Below are 26,587 nucleotides of genomic sequence, written 5' to 3'. Positions count from 1 at the left end.
CAAATGGCACCGAGGTTGCGGGCCCGAGAGGCGGGAAGGATGCTCGTACCATCCACGGTGATAGGGAAGTCAGGGAGACGACGGGGCCTGGGAGGGAAGATGAGGAGCTCGGTCTTGGTCATGTTGAGTTTTAGGTGGCGGGCCGACATCCAGGTGGAGACGTCCCGGAGGCGGGAGGAGATGCGAGCCCGAAGGGAGGGGGAGAGGACAGGGGCGGAGATGTAGATCTGTGTGTCATCTGCATAGAGATGATAGTTGTAACCGTGAGAGCGGATGAGTTCACCGAGGGAGTGAGTGTATTTGGAAAACAGAAGAGGGCCGAGAACTGACCCTTGAGGAACTCCAACGGTTAGAAGATGGGAGGGGGAGGAGGAGCCCCCGAAGGAGAGCGAGAATGACCGGCCAGAGAGAAAGAGGAGAACCGAGAGAGGACGGAGTCCGTGAAGCCAAGGCGAGATAAGGTGTGGAGGAGAAGGGGATGATGGACAGTGTCAAAGGCAGTTGAGAGGTCAAGGAGGATTAGATTATTCCTTCAATAGTATTTATTGAGTGCTTACTATGTGCAGGGCACTGTACTGAGCGCTTGGAATGTACAAATCGGCAACAGAGACAGTCCCTGCCCTTTGACGGGCTTTACAGTCTAATCGATAGAGTAGGAGCCATTCATTCCTTCCTTGTGAACGTGTAGCTTAAAAAGAGCGATGTTAATTTATAGGAAATTATACAAGTTTGTGTCTATTTTCAGAAGAATGTTATTGGCGTAAAGGAGGGGATATATGTGAATTGCTTCGATCTGTTCCAAGATTGTTCCCCCCGTTACATACAACGTACTTTTCCGATGGAAAATTACATAGAACAGTGCTTGGCACATAGCGCTTAACAACTAACATTATTGTTATTATTAAAAGCAGCGTGGCTCAGTGGAAAGAGCCCAGGCTTTGGAGCCAGAGGTCATGGGTTCGAATCCCAGCTCTGCCACTTGTCAGCTGTGTGACTGTGGGCAAGTCACTTAACCTCTCTGTGCCTCAGTTACCTCATCTGTAAAATGGGGATTAAGACCGTGAGCCCCACGTGGGACAACCTGATTCCCCTGTGTCTACCCCAGCGCTTAGAACAGTGGTCTGCACATAGTAAGCGCTTAACAAATACCAACATTATTATCTCTCCCAGCCCTCGTGCTCAGAGCCACAGCCTGGAGCAGGTGCTGGCATCACACACCCTGCTCACCTGCTCAACACTGGCTCTCACCTCACGTTTTCTCTTTCACGGTATCTGTTCAGTGCTCGTACTGAGCGCTGGGGTAGATACAGACTAATCGGGATGGACACAATCCGTGTCCCACATTTTACAGATGAGGAAACCGAAGCACAGAAAAGTAAAGCGACTTGCACGGCGGACCTGCGACGGAGGCGAGATTAAAACCCAGGTCCTCTGAACTCCCCGACCCGTGCTTTTTCCACTGGGCCACACTGCTTCCCGCATGCGTCATCGTCGATGCTAAGTCTCTGTGCTCACTGTGTGCAGAACACTGTACTAAGCACCTGAGAGGGGACGATAGCGTCCCTGCCCTCAAGGAGTTTACGATCTAGTGGGGGACACAGACACTAAAATAAATGATCAGTAGGGGAAGCGGCCAAGTGTTTGGATACTTGCACAGGTGCCGTGGGGGTGGGATTCAAGCGATAATTAGATGTTTTCGTTTCCGATTTCTGGCGTAGCGGTTTTAGAGGGGTCCAGAGCCCTTTCAGGGAAAATGCCGGCCTTGCCGTTTTTTTTTTTTACAAGTTCACCTACTGAGTGTTTCTGAGCTCCTGGTACTGGATGGTAGTGCATTTTACTCAAGGATTTTTACTCTAAAACTTCATTGTTTTCTTTGCCCACCTTAAAAAGCCTCCTTACTCAGTGTGTTACTCCCTCAGTAACACACTCTTTCAGGTGGAGGGGCCAACTTTTCATCGTGGGTGAGGTGGAAAAGGGGAGAGGTTTTTAGTGGGGGTGAGAACTGGGAGGCCACAGGCTTTCACCCCAGTTGGAAGCCTGGGCTCCAACGCACGCAGCAGCTGGGCCATATAATGATAATAATAATGTTGGTATTTGTTAAGCGCTTACTATGTGCAGACCACTGTTCTAAGCGCTGGGGTAGACACAGGGGAATCAGGTTGTCCCACGTGAGGCTCACAGTCTTCATCCCCATTTTACAGATGAGCTGAGGCCCAGAGAAGTGAAGTGACTTGCCCACAGTCACACAGCTGACAAGTGGCAGAGCCGGAATTCGAACTCGTGACCTCCGACTCGCAAGCCCGGGCTCTTTCCACTGAGCCACGCTGCTTCCCATATCTCCCTCCTCCGTCTGCCTCCCCCAGCCCCGAAAGTGGAGACCTATCCTTACAAGGGATGTGTTGGATTTTGACACAAATCTCCATTCTTATTGGGTGAGAATAGAGTTACTGCTTGTTTGTTGTTGTTTTTTTAAAGCCATTATCAAAGTTCTCCTCGCCCAAGACTAGTTTATTTTTACCTTGCTTTTGGTCTCTCTCACATTATTGTACTCACCGTACTCGTGACGATGAGAAATGTATAGACGCCAAGCTGATCCAGTGAATCATCATCCAAAACAGTTATTTATAGAGTATCCAGGTGCTTAGCCTTGGAGTAGGATTGACAGTATAGTCGAAAACACAAGGGTAGGGAAAGTCAAGAAAGACATATATGTGTAAATACGCGCACACACAGACATAGAGGTACATAGTACAGTGCTCTGCACATAGTAAGCGCTCAATAAATACTATTGAATGACTGGTTTGGGCATTAAATTTTCTCACTATAGGCATAATTGAGGTTGGTTTTTACTCTTAATTTCAAGTGGCAGAGCAACATTTCAGCTCTCACATGATCTGTAGCTTCACTGAATATTAACAATTATGGTATTTGTTAAGCGCTTACCATGTGCTTGGCACTGTACTAAGCGCTGGGGTGGATACTAGCAAATCAGATTGAACACGGCCCCTGTCCCGCATAGGGCTCTCAGTCTTATTCCCCATTTTACAGATGAGGTAACTGAGGCGCAGAGAAGCGAAGTGACTCGCCTATGGTCACACAGCAGACAGGTGGCGGAGCCGGAGTTAGGACCCATGACGTTCTGATTCCCGGGCCAGTGCTCTATCCACTAGGCCTTGCTGCTTCCCCTTATTTCAATGCACATTGGTCGTAAAGTGATTCTCTCACCTCAAAAATAATCAGCCGGAGTCACGTCTGGTGGCCGAGATACTCCTCCTTGAGCTGAATGACTGCACGCCCCTGTGATATTTTCATTTATGAATCATCAAGGGCGGCAAGCAGCCTCGGCAATGGAGTTCTTGGGTGGTGAGTGGATGGTATTCAGTAAAGCCCTCAGGAGAGGTGGGAGAAGGGAGATTACCCGAGGCACAGGAATCAGCCCGTTAGCTAAAATTGGGGCGGAGGCGGGAGGGAAATAATAATAATAATAATGTTGGTATCTGTTAAGCGCTTACTAGGTGCCGAGTACTGTTCTAAGCGCTGGGGGAGATACAGGGTAATCAGGTTGTCCCACGTGGGGCTCACACACTTTTAATCCCTATTTTACAGATGAGGGAACTGAGGCACAGAGAAGTTAAGTGACTTGCCCACAGTCACACAGCTGACAAGTGGCAGAGCCGGGAGTCGAACTCATGACCTCTGACTCCGAAGCCCAGGCTCTTTCCACTGAGCCACGCTGCTTCTCCGTGGGGGATCGAATGTGGAGAGGGCAGGAAGGGATGCTCATCTGAAGCCCCGGAACACTGTCGAGCTGAACATCTGCCATTCTAAATGACTGGTTCAGTCAGAGGCCAGTTAGGATGATGATGATGATGAAGATGGTACTGAATCAGGAAATTCAACCCAGTTGGGCCAGTGGTATTTTTGTCTGGGCTTATGAGCTCTCAGTTGAGGCAGAACCAGCAGGTGGTGGAACTTGAATTTTCCAAGTTGGCACCAGATGTTGATCCAGAGAGTGATGGGGAACCATTTTAGGTCTTTGAATAAGGGGGTAAATAAACCCTGCCAGTTTTTCCTCCCCAGTATTTACTAGGTCCTTGATCTCCACTCCTAAGTCCACACCCTGGTTCAAGGCCTCATCCCCTGTTGACTTGGCTACTGTGTCAGCCTTCTCCCTAGTCTCCTTACCTCCAGCCTCTCCTACATCTGCAGCCTATCCTACACGCTGCTGTCCGGATCGTCGCCCGAAAAAGCCTTTCACTCTGCTTCTCAAAGCCTCAAAGGGATACACCATTCTCTCCACATCAAGCAGAAGCCCCTGACCTTGGATTCAAGCTCTCCACCAGCTGTTCCCTTCTTACCTTTCCACTCTCTTTCCGCTCTCTTTGCTCACTATACCCCAGCTCACGCTCTTCGCTCTTTCCAAGCTAATGTCTTAGCTTTACCTCACTTTCTCTTCTTCTGTCACCTGCCCATCGAGCAGGCCCTTTCCCCAGCACCCCACCCTGCGCACAAGCACACACACAATCAAATCACCTAAACTCTGCCCTCCCCCAACTTTTAAATCCCTCCGAAAGACCCCCCCCAAAAATCCCTTCCCAGGAAGCATTCACTGACTACTCCTACCACCCCCCTCCACCCTCCATCACCTGATCAGTCCATCCTATCAGTCACTTCAGCACCAACAACGATACCAGTTTACTAATGACGTTGATGATGGTATTTATCACGCGCTTACTATGTGCCGAGCACTGTTCTTAGCACTGGGGTAGATACAGGGTACTCAGGTTGTCCCACGTGGGGCTCCCGGTCTCAATCCCCATTTAACAGATGAGATAACTGAGGAACGGAGAGGTTAAATGACTTGCCCAGAGTCACGCAGCCGACCGGTGCCGGAACCGGGTTAGAACCCACAACCTCTGACTCCCAGGTCCCGGGCTCTTTCCACTGAGTCACGGTGCATTTGTTTCTTAATTTTGCTGATGAGTGTGTTTTCCCTTTTGTGCCCATTTCCCCTATTGGGTCCATCGCCTTTCCCATTGAAAAAAATCAACTCCTTGAGGAACAGGGACTACACCTTCTCCTTTTATTTCATGCTCCCAGGCACCTTGCATTGTGCACTTGAAGAATACTGATGATGATGAAGTAGGAAAGGGTCAGAGTGGCATTCATGGAAGGTGATTTTAGAAGCCAGCTGCAGTATAAATTTAAAAGTGAGGAAAACTCAACTTGGGAATTGAGGGTGACCGTTTACCCGGTTCTTCTGTAGTGCGTGGTTTGACTCTGTATTCCGGATAAAAACCCATAACCCATCGGGGACGGTTCTTCCGACAACACAGGGCCCGTCTGGAAAGAAAGCAATTGTGATATTGGAAGAAACACCGGTGGGCGGGTGCTAAGCATGAGTCAAAGTACGCATAATATAATGCCAGTTTTACTTACTTTGAGGTTCATCGGGAACACAACCCGCACATTATAGGAGAACTGAGTGTATTCTGAGTGCCAGATGGCCAGTGACAGGCTAAGGTGGTGGAGAAGAAGAAAGGCCTGGCTAGGCTTACAACTGGAAGAGTTTGTAGGAGTGAAAGCGGCTGAGTCATTGAAGATAATCCCAAAATTTCAGTGAGGGGAATATGGACATGATGATTTGTTCCACTAGGCCGCGGGAAGCAGCGGGATCTAGTGGAAAGAACACGGGCCTGGGAGTCCGAGGACCTGGATTCACCACACGACTGCTCTGTGACCTTGGGCAATCACGTAACTTCTCTGGGTCTCAGTTACCTCATCCATATGATGGGGATTCAGCACCTGTTCTCCCTCCTACATGGATGGCGAGCCCTGCGTGGGACTCGGACCGTGTCTGACCTGATCATCTTGTATCTTCCGCGGCTTTTAGAATAGTGTTTGGCACGTAGTAAGCACTTAACAGATACCACAGTTATCATCATTATGATAATAATTATGGCATTTGTTAAGCGCTTACTATGTTGCCAGGCACTGTATTATCTGTTCTCAGCGATGGAGAATTTGGGTAGGAGAAAACTTAGAGAAGGAGAGAGATTGGGCCTTCATCATTTGAGTTTGAGGTAGTGGGAGAACAACTCGGTGAGAGGTACAGGATAGGATAGATGGAAAAGGGGTCATGGGTCGGAAAGAGAGTCAGAATAATCAACAGAATAGAGAGTTTGCAAGGAACAAAAGTCATTTAGTCTGGGACAGATGTTTAGCAGTTTCTCTGGGTGATTCTGCTTTTGCACAATTGATGATTGTTGTTCTGTTGCCCTTTATGTGTTAATTTTTCATGCCTTATTTCAAGCAGCAGATGACTCACATTGCAATCGCCATAATGCAAAGCGTTGTGCGGCATCTGGCTGCTGTTTTCTTTGCAGCATCTGTACTATTTTTTTGCAAATGTTCTCGTTCAGTGATACGGTCAGAGTGAGGAGATGTGTCGCGTGCTGAAAAATAAATGTTTTATTGATTCATTCATTCAATAGTATTTATTGAGCGCTTACTATGTGCGGAGCACTGTACTGAGCGCTTGGAATGTACAAATCGGTAACAGATAGAGACAGTCCCTGCCCTTTGACGGGCTTATGGTCTAATCGGGGGAGACGGGCAGACGAGAACGATGGCAATAAATAGAGTCGAAGGGATGAGCATCTCATTAAAACAATAGCAAATAGAATCAAGGCGATGTACATCTCATTAACAAAATAAATAGGGTAATGAAAATATATACAGTTGAGCGGACGAGTACAGTGCTGAGGGGATAGGAAGGGAGAGGGGGAGGAACAGAGGGAAAGGGGAGAAAGGAAGGTTTAGCTGCGGAGAGGTGAAGGGGAGGTAGAGGGAGCAGAGGGAAAAGGGGAGCTCAGTTTTACCTTGACTTGCCAGTGGAACAAATGGAAACTACGAAATGGAAGGCAAAAGGAAGCATTAGGATAATTGGAGACTGTTTCTTTTCTGCAGTGCTTGAGAATTCCAGTGAATATGTGATAGCAGTGGCATTTTTGGAAAAGGCGCCAGAGAAATTAGCCCTTTAGTTATTAGTCATCTGCCTTACAGTCTCCATTTCCCTGGAGGCAAGTCTAACCGAAAGGGTCAGTGAGCTTCCAGCTATTTCCCATAAATCAGGCATTAAGGAGGCCGTTCAGATTAGGTCTTCTGGGCCATCCTGCAGGCTGCGACCTGCGGTCCGCAGATTAATAATAACGGTTGTCGTATTTGTTAAGCACTCACTGTGTGCCAAGCACCGTTCTGAGCACTGGGGTAGATACAAGGTAATCAGGTTGGACACAGTCCCTGTCACTCATTTGTTCAATGGAATTTATTGAGAGCTCCTGTGTGCAAAGCCCTGTACCGAGCACTTGGGCGGGAACAATATAGCAACAGACAGACACGTTCCTGCCCACAGCGAGCTCACAGTCTAGAGGGGGATGGGGCTCAAAGTCTTGATCCCCATTTTACAGACGAGATAACTGAGGCACGGAGAAGTTAAGCGACTTGCCCGAGGTCATACAGCAGAGCCGAGATCGGACCCTGCGACTTCTGACTCCCAGGCCTGTGCTCTTTCCACTAGGCCACGCTGCTTCTTAATCTTAGATGAGTGCGGCTGACCCATAAAATTTCCAAGTTTTCACCCCCTCCCACGTTTCGGCTGAACGGGCGCCCTCACCACATTTACTAGAGTCCCCGACGTTTCTGATTATGTCGTGTCAACCCCAGTGCTTAACGTACTGCTTTGGCATCTAGAAAGCGATCAGTGGACCCCGTCATCATTATGGTAATCATCATTTATTAATAATCAGCATCTATAGGTAAGGAGCTTGAAACCAGGCAAGCCGACGGCCGGTTGGTTTGGTAGCTAGTTCTGAGGCAGGGGCAGCGACCAGTTGTGGGTGGAGCAGGAAGCAGTTCCGTCCAAACTGGGTCAAACGTGCGAGCTGCAGGTTTTCTCGCGTTAGCCTGAAAGCGGAGCGGATAAAGCTTACGGAGTTTGGAAACGTGAGGTCCGTGGAATTTCATTCTCCTTTCTAGACACCGTGCACGTCGGCAGGTTGGGTGTAATTTCCAAGTTCAGGAGAGACGGTAAAAAGAAGGGAAGCCTGTATGCTGGCTTCATCCGGTTGGGGCTGCCCTTAGAAAATGGGCAGTAGCTTTAGGGCAAGGATCGGCCAAACCCAATACGCAAGGCAGAGGGTTTCCTGTTGGATGCACCAGCCCTCCTCTGGTATTAACAGCAATTTAATTTACGGTTGGCAGTTAATTTGCATGCCTACCATCAGGGCCAGAGTAATCCAGGGGCTCACAGGGCTGAAATCCCAGGCTTCAGGTTCAAGGAGGCCCATTGGGATTCAGAAGCCTCGCCCCCGCAGTGTTCCAGTAATGCTGTAAGGAAGTCATTCTCCACCACACGGGCTTCTGCTATCACCTGCACAGTGAGTCACATGGGGGCCCCGAAAGGCTAGTAAGCCCTGGGCTTCCAGAAGCCCATCCCTGCTTACCGCGGGCCAGATACCTCTCCAGGAGCTTGGGGAACAGGTAGAAATAGTAAGATGTGACCCCTTCCCACCAGGAGCTTAGAGTCTGATGGGGCAGAGAGTAGAGAAACAGCTTGACGTAGTGGACAGAGCACGGGCCTGGGAGTCAGAAGGCCGTGAGTTCTAATCCCGGCTCCGCCACTTGTCCGCTCTGTGACCTTGGACAAGTCACTTCACTTCTCCGGACCTCAGTTCCGTCATCTGGGATTGAGACTGTGAACTCCACATGGGACAGGGACTGTGTCCAACCCGATTTGCTTGTATCCACCCCAGTGCTTAGTACAGTGCCTGGCGCATAATAAGCACTTAACAAATGCCATTATTATTAAATTGTAAGACCCATGAGGGCAGAGATTGTGTCTTTTTATCTCTCTTCTACTCTCTCAAGTACTTAGTAAAGTGCTCTGTGCGCATTAGATACTCAGTAAATGCTCTCGTTTACTTGGTTCTTAATAGAATGGTATGGCATGATGAGAGAGTGGGGTGATTGATTAAGATAAGCTTCCTGAGAGAGGTTCATTCATTCATTCATTCAATAGTATTTATTGAGCACTTACTATGTGCAGAGCACTGTACTAAGCGCTTGGAATGGACAAATCGGTAACAGATAGAGCCAGTCCCTGCCCTTTGACGGGCTTACGGTCTAATCGGAGGAGACGGACAGACAGTAACAATAGCAAGAAATGGAATCAAGGGGATGAACATCTCATTAAAACAATAGCAAATAAATAGAATCAAGGTGATGTACATCTCATTAACAAAATAACAGAATCAAGGTGAATAGAATCAAGAGAGGCGACTGGCTGGCTCTCAGTTGCTGCTATCCGTGCACTATTCCAAAGTCCTGAGTTGCTCTCCCCTACCCTCAGTTTGCCTCCTGTGTCCCGATCTCATCTCTCTCACCGCCGACTCCTTTCCCACATCCTACCCCTAGCCTGGAACTCCCTCCACCCCCATATACTCCAGACCACTACTGTCCCCACCTTCAAAGCGTTATTAAAGAGTCCCATCTCTTCCAAGAGGCCTTCCCCGATTAAGCCCTCTTTTCCCCGGTTCCCTCTCCCTTCTGCGTGGTCTGGGCTCTTGAATCGGTGACCTTTTGGCATTTTATGTTCACCCCACCCCCATGTGTCTCGCACCCTCCCGCCCCCCCCCCCACCAATCAGACTGGCACGGCAATTGTAAAAATTGCAGGTACGTCCTAGACCTTAACTAAGGCCTGCCTGTGTGTCTGCAGGAACCGGAAGAGGGAAACCAAATATTTAGGACCCTAAGAGTGCACTAAACCCGCTCATCATGTATTGTTCAAAAGACCTAGGAGTGCTGATTATCTCACGGTCGTTCCTCTTTTATTTAAAGCTTAGGAGAAATGCTATTTTTGTTGGCAGAGATTTTCTGTGTCAGCCAGTAGCACTAAGACTAGCGGGGCTGGAAATGTGGATATCGGTTGGTGCTGGTTTTACTTTTCTTTCTCGAAGGCTTATGCAGCCTGCGAGTAAAGAATTTCAGTGATAGAAATGGAATTGGCAGGCAGGTTCCCCAAGGAAGTTTCTGTTACGTGATCAGATTCACAGATGTTGCAAAATAGCCACCAGATGAAACCTCCTTCCCTCCTTCATTACTTTTCTCATTCTCTCTTTCCTTCCTCCTTCTCTCTTTTTCTCTCTCTTTCCCTCCCTCCCTTCTTCCCTTCTGAAAAAGAAGATAGAGTTAGGCGGAGTGGAAAGAGAAAGGTGTCATACCAATATCCGTTCTGCATTTAGACAGACCTGACAAATGAACAAAAAAACTACCATTTTCTGTTGTTTCTGTCCCAAAACGGTGAGTGATTTTCCTTAAAATCTCGTCTGTTACCAGAGGCAGATGAGAAAGAGAGTCCATTTTTATAAATGTCATTGACAAGACCCCTCCACAGGACAGTCTAGGTGAACTGGCCCAGTCCTAATTAGGAGTGTGCACCGTTTGCCGGGCCATGTCAGCGGGGCAGCATTCGTAGTCATAGCAGCCCTTGTGATGGGAATGTAATATTTATGAGCTCCTGTGGTAATACGTCATTAGGCTCATGCACAGTTGAAAGCCTCTCTTTACCTTCTCATGGGGCAACAGGGGAGAGCCGCTTGTTAAGCTGCTTTTTCTTCATCTAGGTATTTGGTGGCTTCCTTTTCTCTTTGCTGCTTTATATGTAAATACCATTTTTATGATTTTTCTTCCCTTGCACGCTGGATGTTATTGTGTGAAATCAGATTGGGCCTTTTCTAAAATAAGGGCTTAGCATAGGTGAACTTATTTTTCTTTCCATGCCAAGTTTCATTGTCTTTTCTCCTTTCTCTTCCCCCTTCTCAAACCCTCGGTATTAAATTCAACAAAAGCAAGGGTGATTTGAAAGTTCTGAAGATGGAGTCAGAAAGCGCAGACACTGAGGTGTTTCAACGGAATCCAGGCAGAATTCCTGGAATTAGAGAGAATATTTTAAATATGGCTAAGGTTGCAGCACCTTTTAGAAGAGTTGGGAAAGGAACAGAAAGGGGGTAGACTTCTTCGATCAATAAATCGATCCATCATATTTATTGAGTGTTTACGCAGAGCACTTGGGAGAATACAGTGTAACCGATTTAGTACCCGCCCACAAAGAGCTTACAGTCGAGAGAAAGAGACAGACATCAATATAAATTACGGATGGGTGCATAAGTGCTGTAAGGCCGAGGGCAGGGTAAATAAAGGATACAAATCCAAGTGCTAGAGTAGAGAAGAAAGGAGAGGGAAGAGAGAGAGGGAAAGTAGGAAAGACCTCTTGGAGGAGATGTGATTTTTAAAAAGGATTGAAGGTGGAGCGAGTGACAGTCTATCAGTTCTGAAGTAAGCTCATCCCTCTAGACTGTAACCACGTTGTGTGCGGGAAATGTGTCTATTATATTGTGCTCTCCCAGGCGCTCAGTACGGTGTTCTGCATACAGTAAGCACTCGATAAATACGGTTGGTTGATTGAATGAATGAATATGAAGGGGGAGGCAGTTCCAGGCCAGAGGCAGGACTTGGGAGGGGGTCAGCAACAAACTGAGATCAAGGTACAGTGAGTAGGTTGGTGTTAGGGAGTGAAGAGAGCATGCTGGGGTGTACTAGGAAATAGGTAAGATAGGAGGGGGCGAGCCGACTGACTGCTTTAAAGCTAATGATAAGGAATCTCTGATGCGGGAGTGGATGAGCAACGACTGGAGATTGTTGAGGAGTTAATCAATCAGTCGTATTTATTGAGCGCTTACTGTGTGTAGAGTGGGGAAACAGACCGAACGTTTTTAGAGAAAAATGATCCAGATGGCCAGTGAAGTGTGGACTGCAGTGGGGAGAGACAAAAGTCAGTGAGGTCAGAAAGTTATCAAGTCCGGATAAGATAAATGATCGAATTAGCCCGGTAGTTTGGATGGAGAGAAAAGGGCAGATTTTAGCACTGTTGTTAAGGTAGAACCACCAGGATTCGATGACAGGCAGAATATGCGGGTTGAGTGAGAGAGATGAGTTGAGATAATGCCACGCTTGTGAGGCAGGGAGGATGGTGGTGCCGTCTACAGCGATGAGAAAGTCAAGGGGAGGACAGGGTTTGGGTGGGAAGATGAGGAGTTCTGTTTGGGACATGGTAAGTTTGAGATGTCAGTTGGGACAGCCAAGTAAAAATGACCTGAAGGCAGAAGAAATGCTAGGCTGTGGAGAAAGAGAGAGATCTGCACTGGAGATGTAGATTTGGAAATCATCCACGTAGAGAGAGTAGTTGAGACCATAGGAGTAATTGAGTTCTCCGAGGGAGCGGGTGTAGATGGAGAATAGAAGGGGATCCAGAATTGAGCCTTGAGGGTCTTCCACAGGTAGGGGGTGGCGGGGGAGAGGAGGAGCTCGTGAAGGAGACTGAGAATGAGCTTCCGGAGAGATAGGAGGAGAACCAGGAGAGGACAGTGTCAGTGCAGTCAAAGGTGGATGATGTTTCCAGGAGAAAGGGATGGTCCACAGTATCTCTGGCAGCTGAGGGGTATAGGAGGATTAGGATAGAGTAGAGACCCGTGGATGTAGCAAGAAGATCATCGATGACCCTTGAGAGGGCAGTTTCTGTGGAGCGAAGCGGGCAGAAGGCCGATCGGAGAGGGGGTCAAGGAGAAAATAGGAGGAGAGGAAGTGGAGACAGTGCATATAGGCAACTCGTTCTAAGAGTTTGTAGAGGAGTTGTCGGGAAAGAGATACAGTGATGACTGGGACGATAACCTGAAGGAGCCATGGAGTCAAGGAAGGGGTGTTTTTTGAGGATGAGAGACATGAATACTTTTTGCACTGAAATATCTAATTTTGGCAGTCGGATGGGTGAACTCCAGCAGTCGACTCCTTTATCAAGTGCTCTTCTTTCCGATGGGTTGTGTGGATAGCCTTCACCGTGATCCCACACGATTCCAGGTGTGGCTTCTGGATAGATCCTCCAATAGACCTGACCCAAAGGCTTGGCGGGGCCAGAAGCCCACCCGGACCCTGGTCCAGACCGTGCCGTTATCTCACTGTCTTTTACCTTGCCTGTTCTCCGGCTTTTTCGTCTACGGTAAATAAAATAGAGCCTGCCCGGGTCACCGATGTCGCAGGGATACTGGGGTGATGAGCTAGCCTCTGCCAAGCTTTTGGTGGAGGGTGCTCTGCAAATCCAAAATTGTTATTATGGTTGGGGGCGGCGGGGACACACATTCTGCTATGAAAAGTTAACTGTATAACTGGGAATATAGCCTTATGTGAATTTTATAGTGCAGTAGTGGTGCTTTATTTCACAACAGCAATAAAAAACAAAGCAATAAGGATAGGATTTCTCTTGAGGTCCCTCATGGAGGTGAAACAACGTCCTCTTGCTCATCAGAGATATATATAGTTGGTTGGGTAACTTTAATGAAAATGTACCCTACCTGATGCAACCTCCTTTGGCATTTTTGCTCTTTCTCTCCCCCAGTACATTCATACCCACTCTTTTGAGGGAATAGGAGAGGAGTGAGGGCTGGGAAAGGAAAGTGGGGTGAAAGAGGAGGGAAATGGCCGTCAGAGTGGCCATCGGATAGCCGTCTGTCGAGAGGCGATCGTATTCCTAAGAGACAATGACGGAAAGAATATTCCTTCCATATATCAGTGGTTGGCACGTAGTAAGCGTTTAATAAGTGCCATAGCCACCATTTAAATGAGTTAAAGGGTCCATCCTCTAAATTGTGTCACAGTGGTTTATGGCAATCACATTTGTTAGTGACCATTATAATTTAGGAGCTTTTGATAGATTTCTGAAAGCCAGAAGGCAAGTAAAATACAAGTGTTTAGTACTGTTCTGGTTTCCATAGATTTTGTGGAGGGATAGAGAACGGTGGAGGAGAGTGAGGCAGGATGAGGCTATGTATTTGGGACCAGATCAACGGTAGATGGGTGTGAAAGAATTATGTTTCAAGACTCCTTGGTCGCTCTTAGCAGGAAAATTGTTTACAAGCCTGAATTGCGACATATTGACACTCAGTTTTTCTCTTTTTCTAAAAACGCTCAGAATGTATGCCATCAGAAGGATAAGAGATGCCTTCAGAGAAAACAGACACATAAAGGACCCTCCACAAATTCAAATTCTCCTGAATAAAGCCAAAAAAGACCTAGAGATCATTCAGCGACAGGTAAGTTCGCAACTTGGTACGCTCTCTCTTTGCTGCTTCTCTGTAGAACCTAATCCATCGTCTGCTCCCTTCTTGGCCCTATCGGCCGTGGTTGATCTGCTTTTAGCTTCCATCTACGGTCCCCCTACTTGCCAAGGCCCAGCAGGAGGACAGTAGAATGGCCTCAGCCCAGAGCCATTTGGAATATGCCCTAAACACCCTTAGACTGGTCTGGATTTGCAGCAGATTGCTCTAATTGCCTGGGACTCACAGCCCCAAGCCCCAGAGGTATCGGGGCTTCATCCAAGACCATTAACAGAGTCTCAGAAAGACAGGGGTGAGGAGACGCTTCATGATTCTGTGCAAGAACGACCTACATCCCTTTCCACATTTGAGTTAGCACCAGTAAGTTCCAACCACCCAGTCCTGGGACCCAAGGAGATTTGATTTGGAGATTGAGCAGACGCTATCCCCTTATTGGCAAAGAGGGCTTGTGTTAATAATAATAATGTTGGTATTTGTTAAGCGCTTACTATGTGCCGAGCACTGTTCTAAGCGCTGGGGTAGACACAGGGGAATCAGGTTGTCCCGCGTGGGGCTCACAGTCTCAATCCCCATTTTACAGATGAGGTAACTGAGGCACCGAGAAGTTAAGTGACTTGCCCAAAGTCACCCAGCGGACAAGTGGCCGAGCCGGAATTCGAACCCATGACCTCTGACTCCAAAGCCCGTGCTCTTTCCACTGAGCCACGCTGCTTCTCTGATACTAATGAAGGGAGTTCTCTTTTGAAGGCCTTCTGTGTACTCTTCTCCCTTCCTCATTTCAGAGTCGTAATAAAAAATTTAAAAAAAAATTTAAGAAAAAACTCTAATAGGCTCGCATTCCAATCCGCCTCTTTTTCTCTGGCCGGGTTGTTTTGTAAAAGCTATAAGGACCAAAGCCAGCGTGTCCAGACAGACTACAGCCCGTCCCTCCATCTTCGTCATACAGACCTACACTGCCCTTCATTCGAAAGTAGTTTTTTCCTCCAGGCGCTATACACGCCTTAAAACTCAAAAGAGGCAAGCGCAAAAATGCTGACCCATCAGCTTAACAGGTGTGAGCTGAAACTTCCAGACCAATCCGTCAGTCGGGAAGGAATTTACCAGTTGAATTATTTTCTTTCTTCTTGGGCAAAATATCTATTACTGATTTACTGCAGCTTGGGGTTATTAATTCCCATCACTCAGTGGTCAGAAACCACTATCCACCTGAACCATTATAGATGAAGCACCTTGAATTACTCAAGGAAGTGATTGTCTGGGAGAGTACATACGTGCCATAGTGAGAGCATCTTTCCCATTTCATTTTCTCAAAGCTTTATTAGAATCACATCTCCTCCAAGAAGCCTTCCCTGACCATGGAAAGAGCCCGGGCTTGGGAGTCAGAGGAGGTGGGTTCTAATCCATGCTCTGCCACTTGCCCGCTGGGTGACCTTGGGCAAATCACGTAACTTCTCTGTGCCTCAGTTACCTCGTCTGGAAAATGGGGATTAAAAGTGTGAGCCCCATGTGGGACAACCTGATTACCCTGTCTCCAGCCCAGCGCTTAGAACAGGGCTTGGCGCATAGTAAGCGCTTAACAGATACCATCATTATTATATATCTATAAAATCCATAATATATTTATATTAATATCTGCCCCCCCAGATTGTAAGCTCCTTGTGAGCAGGGAACTACCAACACTTTTGTTTATAGTACTCTCGCCAAGTGTTTAGAACAGTGCTCTGTGCACAAGAAGTGCTCAATAAATATCATCGATTGATTGATTTCCTTTCACAGCCCTCTGTATTTGGCAGTAACTGAAGTTTGCAGGCGACTCGTCCCCTCAGGGTCTCCCGTAGCCGGCCCCAGCCAGGAGGATAGAGAGAGATGGAGTGCAGTCGGCCTCAGAAACACGGTCTTAACTTGCATGCCAATTACAGGTGGAAGGAAACATTTTCAGCCTCACCTGATTACCAGGGATTGTAAATGGTAGAAAGAGGTGAGGGGAACTTTTTTCTGCTTCATCAACGGCCTTGATGATGATAAAATAATTGGAGTACTTGTTAAGCGCTTACTGCGTACCAAGCACTGTTCTAAGCACAAGGGTAGATACAAGGTAATCAGGGCCCAGATGGGGCTCACATTTTAAATAGGAGGAAGAACAGGTATTGAATCCTTTCTGCAGATGAAGGACCTGAGGCACAGAAAAGTTAAGTGACTTGTCCGAAGTCACCCAGCAGGTGAGTGGCGGATCCGGCATTAGAAGCCAAGTCCTCGAGCTCCCAGGGCCGTGCTCTTTCCATTAGACCACGTTGCTTCACCGGACCCACAGAAACTACTATTGTTTGTACTTAATTACCTGTTTTTCTCATCCCGGTTGGTTTTTGTCCTGGTAACATTTTAATTGAAATAGGGAACGCTTCTGACATAATATTATGAACCTGCCTTGGCAGACATTAGGGAAAGCCTTTAAACATGCGAGCACTGAAGCACATATTATGTGGAGTCTGCATTTGGCTTTTATTAAGATGTAGCACATCCTTTGTTTTGTGGCTTTTTTTATTTTGCCTTTTTGGCATGCTTATAAAAATTAATAAGAAAAATTCCTTTTCAGAATGTTTTGAAGCTTTAAAATGAAATGTATTTGTGTTTTAGAATGCTAAGTTATGGTTTTAAAATTGACCACTAAGGAGTAATGTTCATAAATAACAATTTGAATGTGCTTGGTAAGAAAATAGGGGGATCGATGACTATCATCACTTGGTATCAGTCATAGTAAAATCTGCCTGAATGTTCTGGCAGTTTCTCTGTAACAGAAGAGCACAAGTGTCCATCTCTGCCTTCCTCATCAAGCCCAGCACTTCCTATTTGGGATTTGGGAGGGGGAAGTTGTAGTGTGGGACATGAACTGTGTCCAACCCGATTAGCTCACATCTCCTCCAGCACTCAGTACAGTGCCTGGCACATAGTAAGGGCTTAACAAATATCATTAAAAATAAGTCTCTCAGAGAGAGAGTCAATGGGGAGGGAAAATTTAAATGCAAATCTATATCTGTCTATCAGTATAAATCCATCTTTCTGTCCTAATTGTCCTTTTCCCTCAATATTGTGCCTTCTAGCCAGATCTCTGGGTTTTTCCCATTCTTCCATTGCTTTCCAAAAGGATGGTGTGAATTGTAGCCTTTCCCCAAAGTCTCCGTCCTGAGTTTGGCCCAGACCCCACCCCTCCTTCTCTTTTCTCCCCCCGTCCCCCCGTCAATACTCCTTGGGAAATACATTTGTGATGACAACAGTTAACTTCTGGGTTAAAATGGCTTCCTCCTCCTCCTTCCTCTTCTTTTACTATCGCGTGCCTTTTTATAAAAAACATTGTAAGAAAAGAGAACCAAAATTAATAGAATCCTACTGTTTGACGGCAATTTGTGTGCCTGTGCTGTTCCCATTTTATCTCTTTTGTAATACAGACGCCTCTTGATGAGGTATAAATATTTATTGAGCACCAACTGCGTGCAGAGCACTTGGGGGAGAGTTCATCTGAATCAAAATCCCCTGCCCTCAAAGACCTTATGTTCTAATGGGGGGGGGGGGTGACAGGCAGACATCATTTACCTAAAGTGGGAGCGAGAGGAAGGACAAGGCCATAACATAGTAGTGAGAGTTTGGATGGATGAGATGGATGAATAAATAAGGGATTTAGTGGGAGACGTGCTAAGGGGAGGGAATACTTACAGGAATAAAATAGAACTCACTGCCTAACCCTCTTGAGATATTCTCATACTCCCCTCCTTCAGTTCACAGGTCCCCAGCTCCAAAACTTAAAAATAGCAGAAGCTCAATAAATAGTTTTGAATGAACGATTTTCATGGGCTACTCAAAATGCTAAAAAGCAGTCTGCGCTTGTTTGGAACAATAAGGACAGTCTGAGCAAAAAATCCATTTTGACCGTAATGCAGATAAAGGGTGATTACAAAATAGTGTGTCATTTAGGCCGCATTTAGGCAGTCACTCCCTGCGGGAAAGCCTAATCCACGGACCTCTCCTTCCAACTGAAAATATGAAGAAGAATGAGGCGTACGGGATCTTGTTCATCTTTTCATATAATACGTCTTCGATGGGCATGGATTTATCGTTTTTCATAATAAAACCCCTCCTTTAAAAACACCTAAATCTCAAGAAAATGGAAGTGATGTATCTGCCAGCATCTGGGAGGTCATACGCACAACCAAAAGTATATATTGGCAATATAGGGCTAAAACCTGTGAAAGGATTCTGGCTCCTAGGCAGCACGCTGACAAACGATGCAGTGATAGATAAGGAAATAGAAAACAGAATTAAAAAGGCCAACAAATCCTTCGGGAGACTGTCAGAATGTGACAGCGCCATGCTATCAGGCTTCGGACCACGCTAAGAGTCTCCGGGGCCGTAGTGTTGTCCAGCCTTCCCTCTGGCCGAGAGACCTGGATCCTTCACCACTTCCACCAACATTACTTACAGGCCATACTCACTATCAACTGAGAAGACGAGATCACAAGCCGTGAATCTCAGGAACGTAGGCGGTCTCGTAGCATCAAAGTTACGCTCATCTTAACACAGCTGCGCTGGGATGGGACATGTCAGGAGAGTGAGGGACAGCAGAATACCCCGTCTACACCCTCTGTCTCAAATTCCTCTCCTTCAGTTCTCTCTTGGACCCCCCCTCCCATCTGGCTTCCGTCCCCTTCACTCCACAAAGGTCACCAATAATCTCCTCATTGCCAAATCCAACGGCCTCTACTCCATCCTAATCCTCCTCGACCCCTCAGCTGCCTTCGACACTGAGAACCACCCCCTTCTCCTTGGCTTCACCGACTCCGTCCTCTCCTGGTTCTCCTCTTATCTCTCTGGCCGTTCATTCTCAGTCTTCTTCGCGGGCTCCTCCTCTGCCTCCCATCCCCTAATTTTGGGAGTCCCTCAAGGTTCAGTTCTGTGTCCCCTTCTATTTTCCATCTACACTCACTCCCTTGGAGAACTCATTCGCTCCTGTGGCTTCAACTACCATCTCTATACAGATGATACCCAAATCTACATCTCCTCCCCTGATCTCTTTCCCGGCTCACATCTCCTCCTGCCTTCAAGACATCTCTACTCGGGTGTCCTCCCGTCACCTCAACTTAACATGTCCAAAACAGAGCTCCTTGTCTTCCCACCCAAACCCTGTTCTCTCCCTGACTTTCCCATCACTGTAGGATGGCACCACCCTTCCTCCTATCTCACAAACCCGTAATCTTGGCGCTATCCTTGACTCCTGTCTGTCATTCAACCCACTTATTCAATACGGCACCAAATCCTGTCAGTCCCACCTTCACAACATCGCTAAAATCTGCCCTTTCCTCTCCATCCAAACTGCTGCCACATTAATACAGTCACTTATCCTATCCTGCCTGGATTACTGCATCAGCCTCCTTGATGACCTCCCAACCTCCTGTCTCTCCCCACTCCAGTCCATATTTCACTCCGCTGCCCGGATCATCTTTCTACAAAAGCATTTAGGACGTGTTTCCCCACTCCTCAAGAAACTCCAGTGGTTGCCCGTTCACCTCCACATCAGACAAAAACTCCTCACCATTGGCTTTAAAGCACTTCATCACCTTGCTCCCTCCTACCTCACCTCATTTAGTTCCTTCTACAACCCAGCCCGAATACTTCGCCCCTCTAATGCTAACTGCCTCGATCTCTGCCTCGTGTCTCGCAGCCAACCCTGCCTCACGTCCTGCCTCTAGGCCTGGAACGACGCCCTCCCTCCTCAAAACCAACAGACAATTACTCTCCCCCACTTCAAAGCCTTATTGAAGGCACGTTTCCTCCAAGAGGCCTTCCCAGCCTAAGCCCCCCTTTTTCCTCATCTCCCACTCTCTTCTGTGTCACCCTGACTTGCTCCCTTTGCTCTCCCCCACTCCCCAGCACCACAGCATTATGTATATATCTGTAATTTTATTTATTTGTATTGATGTCTGTCTCCTCGCCCCAGACTGTGAGTTCGTTGTGGGCAGGGAATGTCACTGTTTATTATTGTATAAGCACTTAATTCAGCGCTCTGCACCCAACAAGGGTTTAATAAATATGATTGAATAAATGAATACCCAAAGAGCTACTGTGTGGAGAGCAGAAACTGAGAAACTAAAAACTAGGAGGGCAGAGGGAGCATTTTTAGGACCCTATAAAGCAAGGTCTCAGTGGTGCATCTCAGCTGAGATGGACAGTGACAGTGCTGAGGATAGACAGTCAAGAAAGGAGTGGCTCTCTTGGAACAAATTTTGCAGGGAAAGAGAAGCAAGGAGACAAAAGGCAAAACAGCCCAGGTGCTAGTAACATCAAGCACTACAAGGGACAACCTTTTCTTGTGCACAATGTGGCCTGGATCCCACAGTGGCCTTTCCTGCCACCCAGGCAGTCTTAGGTAAGCTGCACCATCAGTGCTGACTTCTTCAAATATGAAGAACAAGTATATATTGACAGCTTTCATAATGAAAATATTCCTTTAAAAAAGCCCTGAAAATGTTAAAGTTCAGGTGCCTGTTCAGTTTTTTTTTTTTTTTTAAATTACTTTGAATAGCTGAATGATGTGGTACCGATTGTGCTTCTCAGCGGGAAAGCTTTTGATGCCTCACTACTTTGGCTTGTCCTTAAGGAAATCCAAACAGACGGGAGTCGTGCCCATGTAGATTTTCCTACAGAGTGCCCAAAGACATGCCTAGGGTCTTAAGAAGCCTAGTAGATGGGAAACTTTGTAGTTAATATCGAATTGTGTCCCCACTTTCAACATCTTTTGTGTTAACCTGTGAGAAGTGAATAATAATTCTTCCCCTTTGTTGCATGTGTACCCACAGACACCTTTTGGAGGGACTTATTTAACATTTGACTATTTTTGTTGGACTTATTTGTGTATATGAAAAGGATAGGTTTGCTTTTGTTATGAGATGACTGCCGTTGAGGAAATTGAACTTTATCAACCAGAGAGAGAGAAAAAAAACACATCCACTCTATTCAGTTTAACTCATTATACAAAAGAAAATAAGAATACCGTGCTTGTGGTTGAATTTTTTTGTTTTGTTTTTTGTATGTGATAAACGGTCGGGTAAGGTGTTTTCTTGTGGGAGTTTTTTGTTTGGTCAGGATGGTTCTGTCATTCTGAGTTTAAAAAATACAAAACCAAATTAAATCCAGCTCGGTAAGGTGTGTCAAGAATTCCACATGAATGTAGATATTATATTTGGTCTGTCATTTCAAGAATTGCTCAGGTATAAATAATAATCAGGAGGAATGTGAAGCTGCTCCTTGATAATAAATGTTACAGCTTAAGGACAGAATTTTGAAACAGTAGTGTCACCCTAGAGAACAATCAGCATTCTAATTTGTTCCTGTTCCCTATCCTTCCTCCCTGATGGAGTCTCACCGAAGCAAGTTTCTTCACTGAGTGCTCAGAATATAAGGAGAGGTTGGAGGGTGGGGGAATTTCTTGGTTTTATTTGTTTCTTCAAAATGCCCTGTCATAAAGTGATAACAGCAGCATTCTCTCAAGAAGCATCATCTATTTGCACTTCTGTGGATCAGTCTCTGTGTATTTTTAGCAGCCGAGATCTCACCCCAAGCTCACATCATTAGGCATTACAGCTGAGCGGACTTGAGCAGATCAGTATGACTTCAGGAGAATTAGTTTATGTTTTTATGTATCGAGCATACTAAATTGTCAATTCGGGTCTGTCGATCTGTATGTTCAGTTGTGGCATTTGGGATCTTGTGTATTATAGAACTTGGGTTGAGTTGGGCAGGAGAGGTAGCCAGCCAGCCACCACTCAGCGTGAGATGCCAGTGGACTGCTTTAGACTGAAAGGGGGGAGAGGGAGGGTGTGTGTGTTTGTGTTTGTCAGAGGGAAACTGACTGCCTTCTATCTCAGAGGACAAGAAGTGTCAGAAGCTTTTGCCTTTTCTAGTTAAAGGCCCTGAAACTTCCCAGAGCTCACCCAGTTCTGACCTCGTTAATGTCTGGACTAACTGAGGCTGCCAGCTCCAAATCCTGGGAGAAGAGCGCCTGGAGCCCTGTGAAGCAGAAACCTGCTTCTGAAGATCTGGGGTCATCAGAAATTTGATAACCCCCTTTATCCCCCATCCAGAGATGCTAAAGGAGGTCATTCGGGCGATCAGTCGTACTTATTGGGCGCTTACAATGTGCAGATCACTGTACTAAGCACTTGGGAGAGTACAATATAACAAACATTCTCCCTGTCCACAGCAAACTTACAGTCTACACGGGGAGTCAGGCATTAGTATAAATAAATTACAGATATGTATATAAGTACTGTGAGGCTGGGTCGGGGGATGAATGAAGGGAGCAGGTCAGGGCGACGCAGAAGGGAGAGGGAGACCAGGAAAGGAGGACTTAATCAGGGAAGGCCTCTTGGAGGATCTGGATCTTCAATAAGCCTTTGAAGGAGGGGGGAGAGTAACTGTCTGTCGGATTTGAGGAGGGAGGGCTTTCCAGGCCAGAGGCAGGATGTGGGTGAGAGGTTGGCAGTGAGATAGGTGAGATCAAGGTACAGTGAGTAAGTTGACATTAGAGGAGCAAAGTGTGCGGGCTGGGTTGTAGTAGGAGAGTAGCGAGGCGAGGCAGGAGGGGACAAGGTGATTGGGTACTTTAAAGCCAACAGTGGGGAGTGGTACCATCGTTCAGAACCCGGCCCAAAGGAGAAAAAGGTTCAGGGTCGTCTGCACTGAGGGGTGGGGATGATAGGATTTGAGTGCCAGGGGTTTTTAATGCTTCTCGGGGACTATGCAGCCAACTGGGATACCCCCTCCCCACCAAAGGTCCCTGGGACCCTGGCTGTGGCACTGAGTTGGGCATAGGGAAGATTGTACTCTCCCAAGTGCATACTTAAGACCAGTGCTTTGCACAAAGTAAGCACTCAATAAATAGCATTGATCAACTGGAGATAAAGTCTGGCGGGAGAGGGGGAGAGAGAAAGAGAGAGTTTGAGCACACTTCCCTTTGAGGCTTCACTACCTGAAATACCTGAAATTCCAGGTCCTTGTACGTACAAAATAGCCTCAGTATGCCCCATCCCCATGCTGTATTTGAGTGTTGGAAGACAACGTACCCTCTAGACTGTAAGCTCCTTGTGGGCAGGGAATGTGTCTATCGTTGTATTCTCCCAAGCGCTTAGTACAGTGCTCTGCACACAGTAAATGCTCAATAAATACGATCAAATGAATGGTCAAGAAGTCCAGGTTCTAGACCTGACTATGCCACTGGCCTGCTGCATGTTCTTGGTCAAGTCCCTTAACTTTTCTGCACCTCAGTTTCCTCGTCTGTGAAATGGGGGTAAGATCTCTGCTGTCCATAAAGGACAGTGAGTCCTTTATGGAGCAAAGAACTGTCCCTAACGCGATTACTTTGCATCTACCCCAGTGCCTCGTATGGCGCTCGGCACGTAGTGAGTACTTAATAAATACCCTCATTATTACTATTTATCACTATGACCACTAGTCAGAAAATCTTTTAGTACCTTTCGACATGCCTGGCCACCTGAAAAAAAGCCTCCCTTAAAATGACTGTTTAACATTCCAAAAATTGTGGTTCATCTTCTAGCCTTTTTACCCATTTCTCCTCATTGCCTGTACTGTGTGTGTTGTAATGTCAATAATTCAGTAACCTTAATTTCATCCCTTTCTTCTTGTCTTGCATTTGCTGTTCAGCTATCCTACCATTGGCTACAGGTGCCTGAATAAAGGTGTCTGAATAAGTTTCAGGGAAAATGGATGCTGAAACTTCCAATTCCAGGGGAGAGTGAATTAATGTGACATTGCACAGATCCCTTCACTGGGGTGATTTAACTGAAACTAATGTGTTTGTGAGTGTGGGGGAGTTGTTGAATTATGTAATACTTGAATTATATAAAGGTAGTCAGTCTCAGCTAGCAACACACAGAACAATTGAGAAGAGCCTTTAGCATATGATTTCTAAAAGCTTTTCACACCCTCAGCGGTGGTAAGAATGTTATCCTGATCATAGATGACTTCTGAGGTCTGTGAACTGATATGCTGAACTGCCCTTTCCTGCTGGTAGAATAAATACCTCCTATACTAAAGACGTCTTCTTCACTGATGCTTACCAGTATTGGATATTTGGGTGGAGGGATCACAAAATATAGTGATGGAAACTAATTTCCCAGTTGCTTGAAACAGACACCTCTGCTGAGGTAAATTTAGATTTCGGAGTTGATCGTTAACTCTCGCTTAGAATTTTCAACTCTCTGTGGATAGACTTTCTAATGTCAAGAGTTTTCGCTGGAGCTTTCAAAACTTGCTGATTTGCTTTAAATTAGATCTCTAAAGGAATTGATGCATATCCATTTTCTTTCCTTCATTTAGGTCAGAAAGCCTGTGTGAAATTAGTTTCCAGTTCTGCTTTCTCCTCCTCCTTCTTCCTCCCTCATGCCTTCCATACTGGTTCTCCCTTCCTAAAAATGGTTTTTGAACATTATGGGGATTCGCATCCCTTTCCATGATCTCATCCATCCTCCTAAGTGTCCCTTTACGACAGCAACTTTGCTTTCTATTAAGAATAATGATGATATTTGCCAAGCACTGTACTGAGCGCCGAGGGAGCTACAAGATAATCGGTTCAGACGCAGTCCCTGACCCACATGGGGAGTAGGAGGGAGGACAGGTACTGAATCCCCGTTTTATAGATGAGGAAGCTGAGATGCAGAGAAGTTAAGTGCCCAGTGTCACGCGGCAGGTAAGTGGAGGAGCTGAAATTAGAACCCAGGTCCTCTGACTCCCAGGGCTTGCTCCTTTCCACTAGGCTGTGCTGCTTCTCATGGAAGTCGTATTGGTAGTATTTATTAAGCACTTACTAGCTTGCATGCTAAGCGTTGTGCTGGGTGCTGGGGTTGACGCCAGACAGATTGGACACAGTCCTTTGGCTGACATGAAGCTCACAGTCATAAGAGGGAGGAAGAACAAGTATCTTATCTTCATTTTACAGACAAGGATGCTGAGCCACAGACAGGGTAAATGACTTGCCCAAGGTCACCCAGCAGGTCAGTGGCAGAGCCTGGACTAGAACCTGGGGTTCCTGATTCACCGTCCTGGGCTCTTATGATCAAATTGAAGCTCAAGTCAGTTCTCACAGAATTTTTGGTGAGAAGGTACCCCTAAAGTCCTTTGATACTCACTCCAAGTCCCCAATACTTCTGTAAATTATACTCTTCTATTTCCCCTATTCCTAATTAATTTTAATCTCTCCCCTTGGAGATTTTAAGCTCCAGGAGGGCAGGGATTGTGTCTATCAACTCTGTTGTATTCTCCCAAACACTAAATACAATACAGTGCTCTACACATAAAGAGCTCCATAAATACCATTGACTGATAAAAGTTTTTCTCCTTAAGAGCTGTGGGCAGGGCTGGGATACCCCAGTAAGCAGAAAAAGAAATAATCACATTATAATCCAAAGATACTGTCTCCCCTCCAGGTCAGCTGCCCCTCCTCACCCCAGATTTATGCAAAATTGCTCTGACTTGAAGCACATTTTAGAGCTCTCATATTTGTTGCGAAAGTTTTCCCCTGGCATTTATAGTCCAATAAACTAGATTTTTGAGATTCCTTTCCCTCTTTGTCACCTTCCTTTAACTGAAACACAAAAAAACCCTCTCTGATGATCATCCTTATGTTGCCACTTTTCAGAAAGGCAGTTTCGAAACTGATTAAAATCTGTTTTGAATAGTGACCTTCAAAGATCCCTCACTGAAAAATAGTTATGCTGCCGTCAAGGTGGGGTGGGTATAATCTTTGCCATGATAATATGTTTGCTATCAGGTAATTGATGGTAATTGGCATACTTTTGTGACCTTTTCAGTGCTATTCTGGTGCTTCCTGCTGCTGCTGACTGCAACTCTTCTCTCCTAAAGAGAGCGGAGCATCACACTTTCTTTAGTCCTTAAATTATTATGATTTGCGGTACTGGGGGAGTTTTTTAAGGTACTTGTTAAGCGCTCACTATGTGCCAGGAATTGTACTAAGCACTGGGGTAGATACAAATTAATCAAGTTGGACACAGTCCATGACCCACATGGGGCTCATGGTCTTAATCCCCATTTTACAGATGAGGAAACTGAGGCACAGAGAAGTAAAGTGACCGGTCCTAGGTCATCCAGCAGACAAATGGTGGAGCCAGAGTTAGAAGCCAGGTCCTTCTGACTCCCAGCCCCGTGCTCTAGCCACTAGGCCATGCTGCTCCCATATCTGCAGTGACCTTTATGGCAGACTGCGTTCCATCCTGTGGCCTTCAAGTGCAGGTAAAATTATTAAGCCTAGTGGAATCCAGTCATCTTTCTGCCATTCCA

The 26,587-nt window shown here is 46.4% G+C and overlaps 1 protein-coding gene across 2 annotated transcripts in view; it reads left to right on the top strand.

Annotated features, from left to right (window-relative positions):
• LYRM4 (LYR motif containing 4) overlaps nucleotides 1-26,587 on the top strand; it is a 113,446-nt gene that overhangs the window by 24,406 nt on the left and 62,453 nt on the right. For both annotated transcript variants that reach the window (XM_029053960.1, XM_029053964.2), the window contains exon 2: nucleotides 14,083-14,203. In XM_029053960.1, coding sequence (XP_028909793.1) covers nucleotides 14,083-14,203 — 121 coding nt within the window. The remainder of the gene's footprint in view (nucleotides 1-14,082; nucleotides 14,204-26,587) is intronic.

This window comes from Ornithorhynchus anatinus, chromosome X3 (assembly GCF_004115215.2).
Source record: "Ornithorhynchus anatinus isolate Pmale09 chromosome X3, mOrnAna1.pri.v4, whole genome shotgun sequence".
Classification (NCBI taxonomy): domain Eukaryota; kingdom Metazoa; phylum Chordata; class Mammalia; order Monotremata; family Ornithorhynchidae; genus Ornithorhynchus; species Ornithorhynchus anatinus.
The sequence above is the reverse complement of the archived record's forward strand: the minus strand, read 5'-3'. Positions and strand labels throughout refer to the sequence as shown.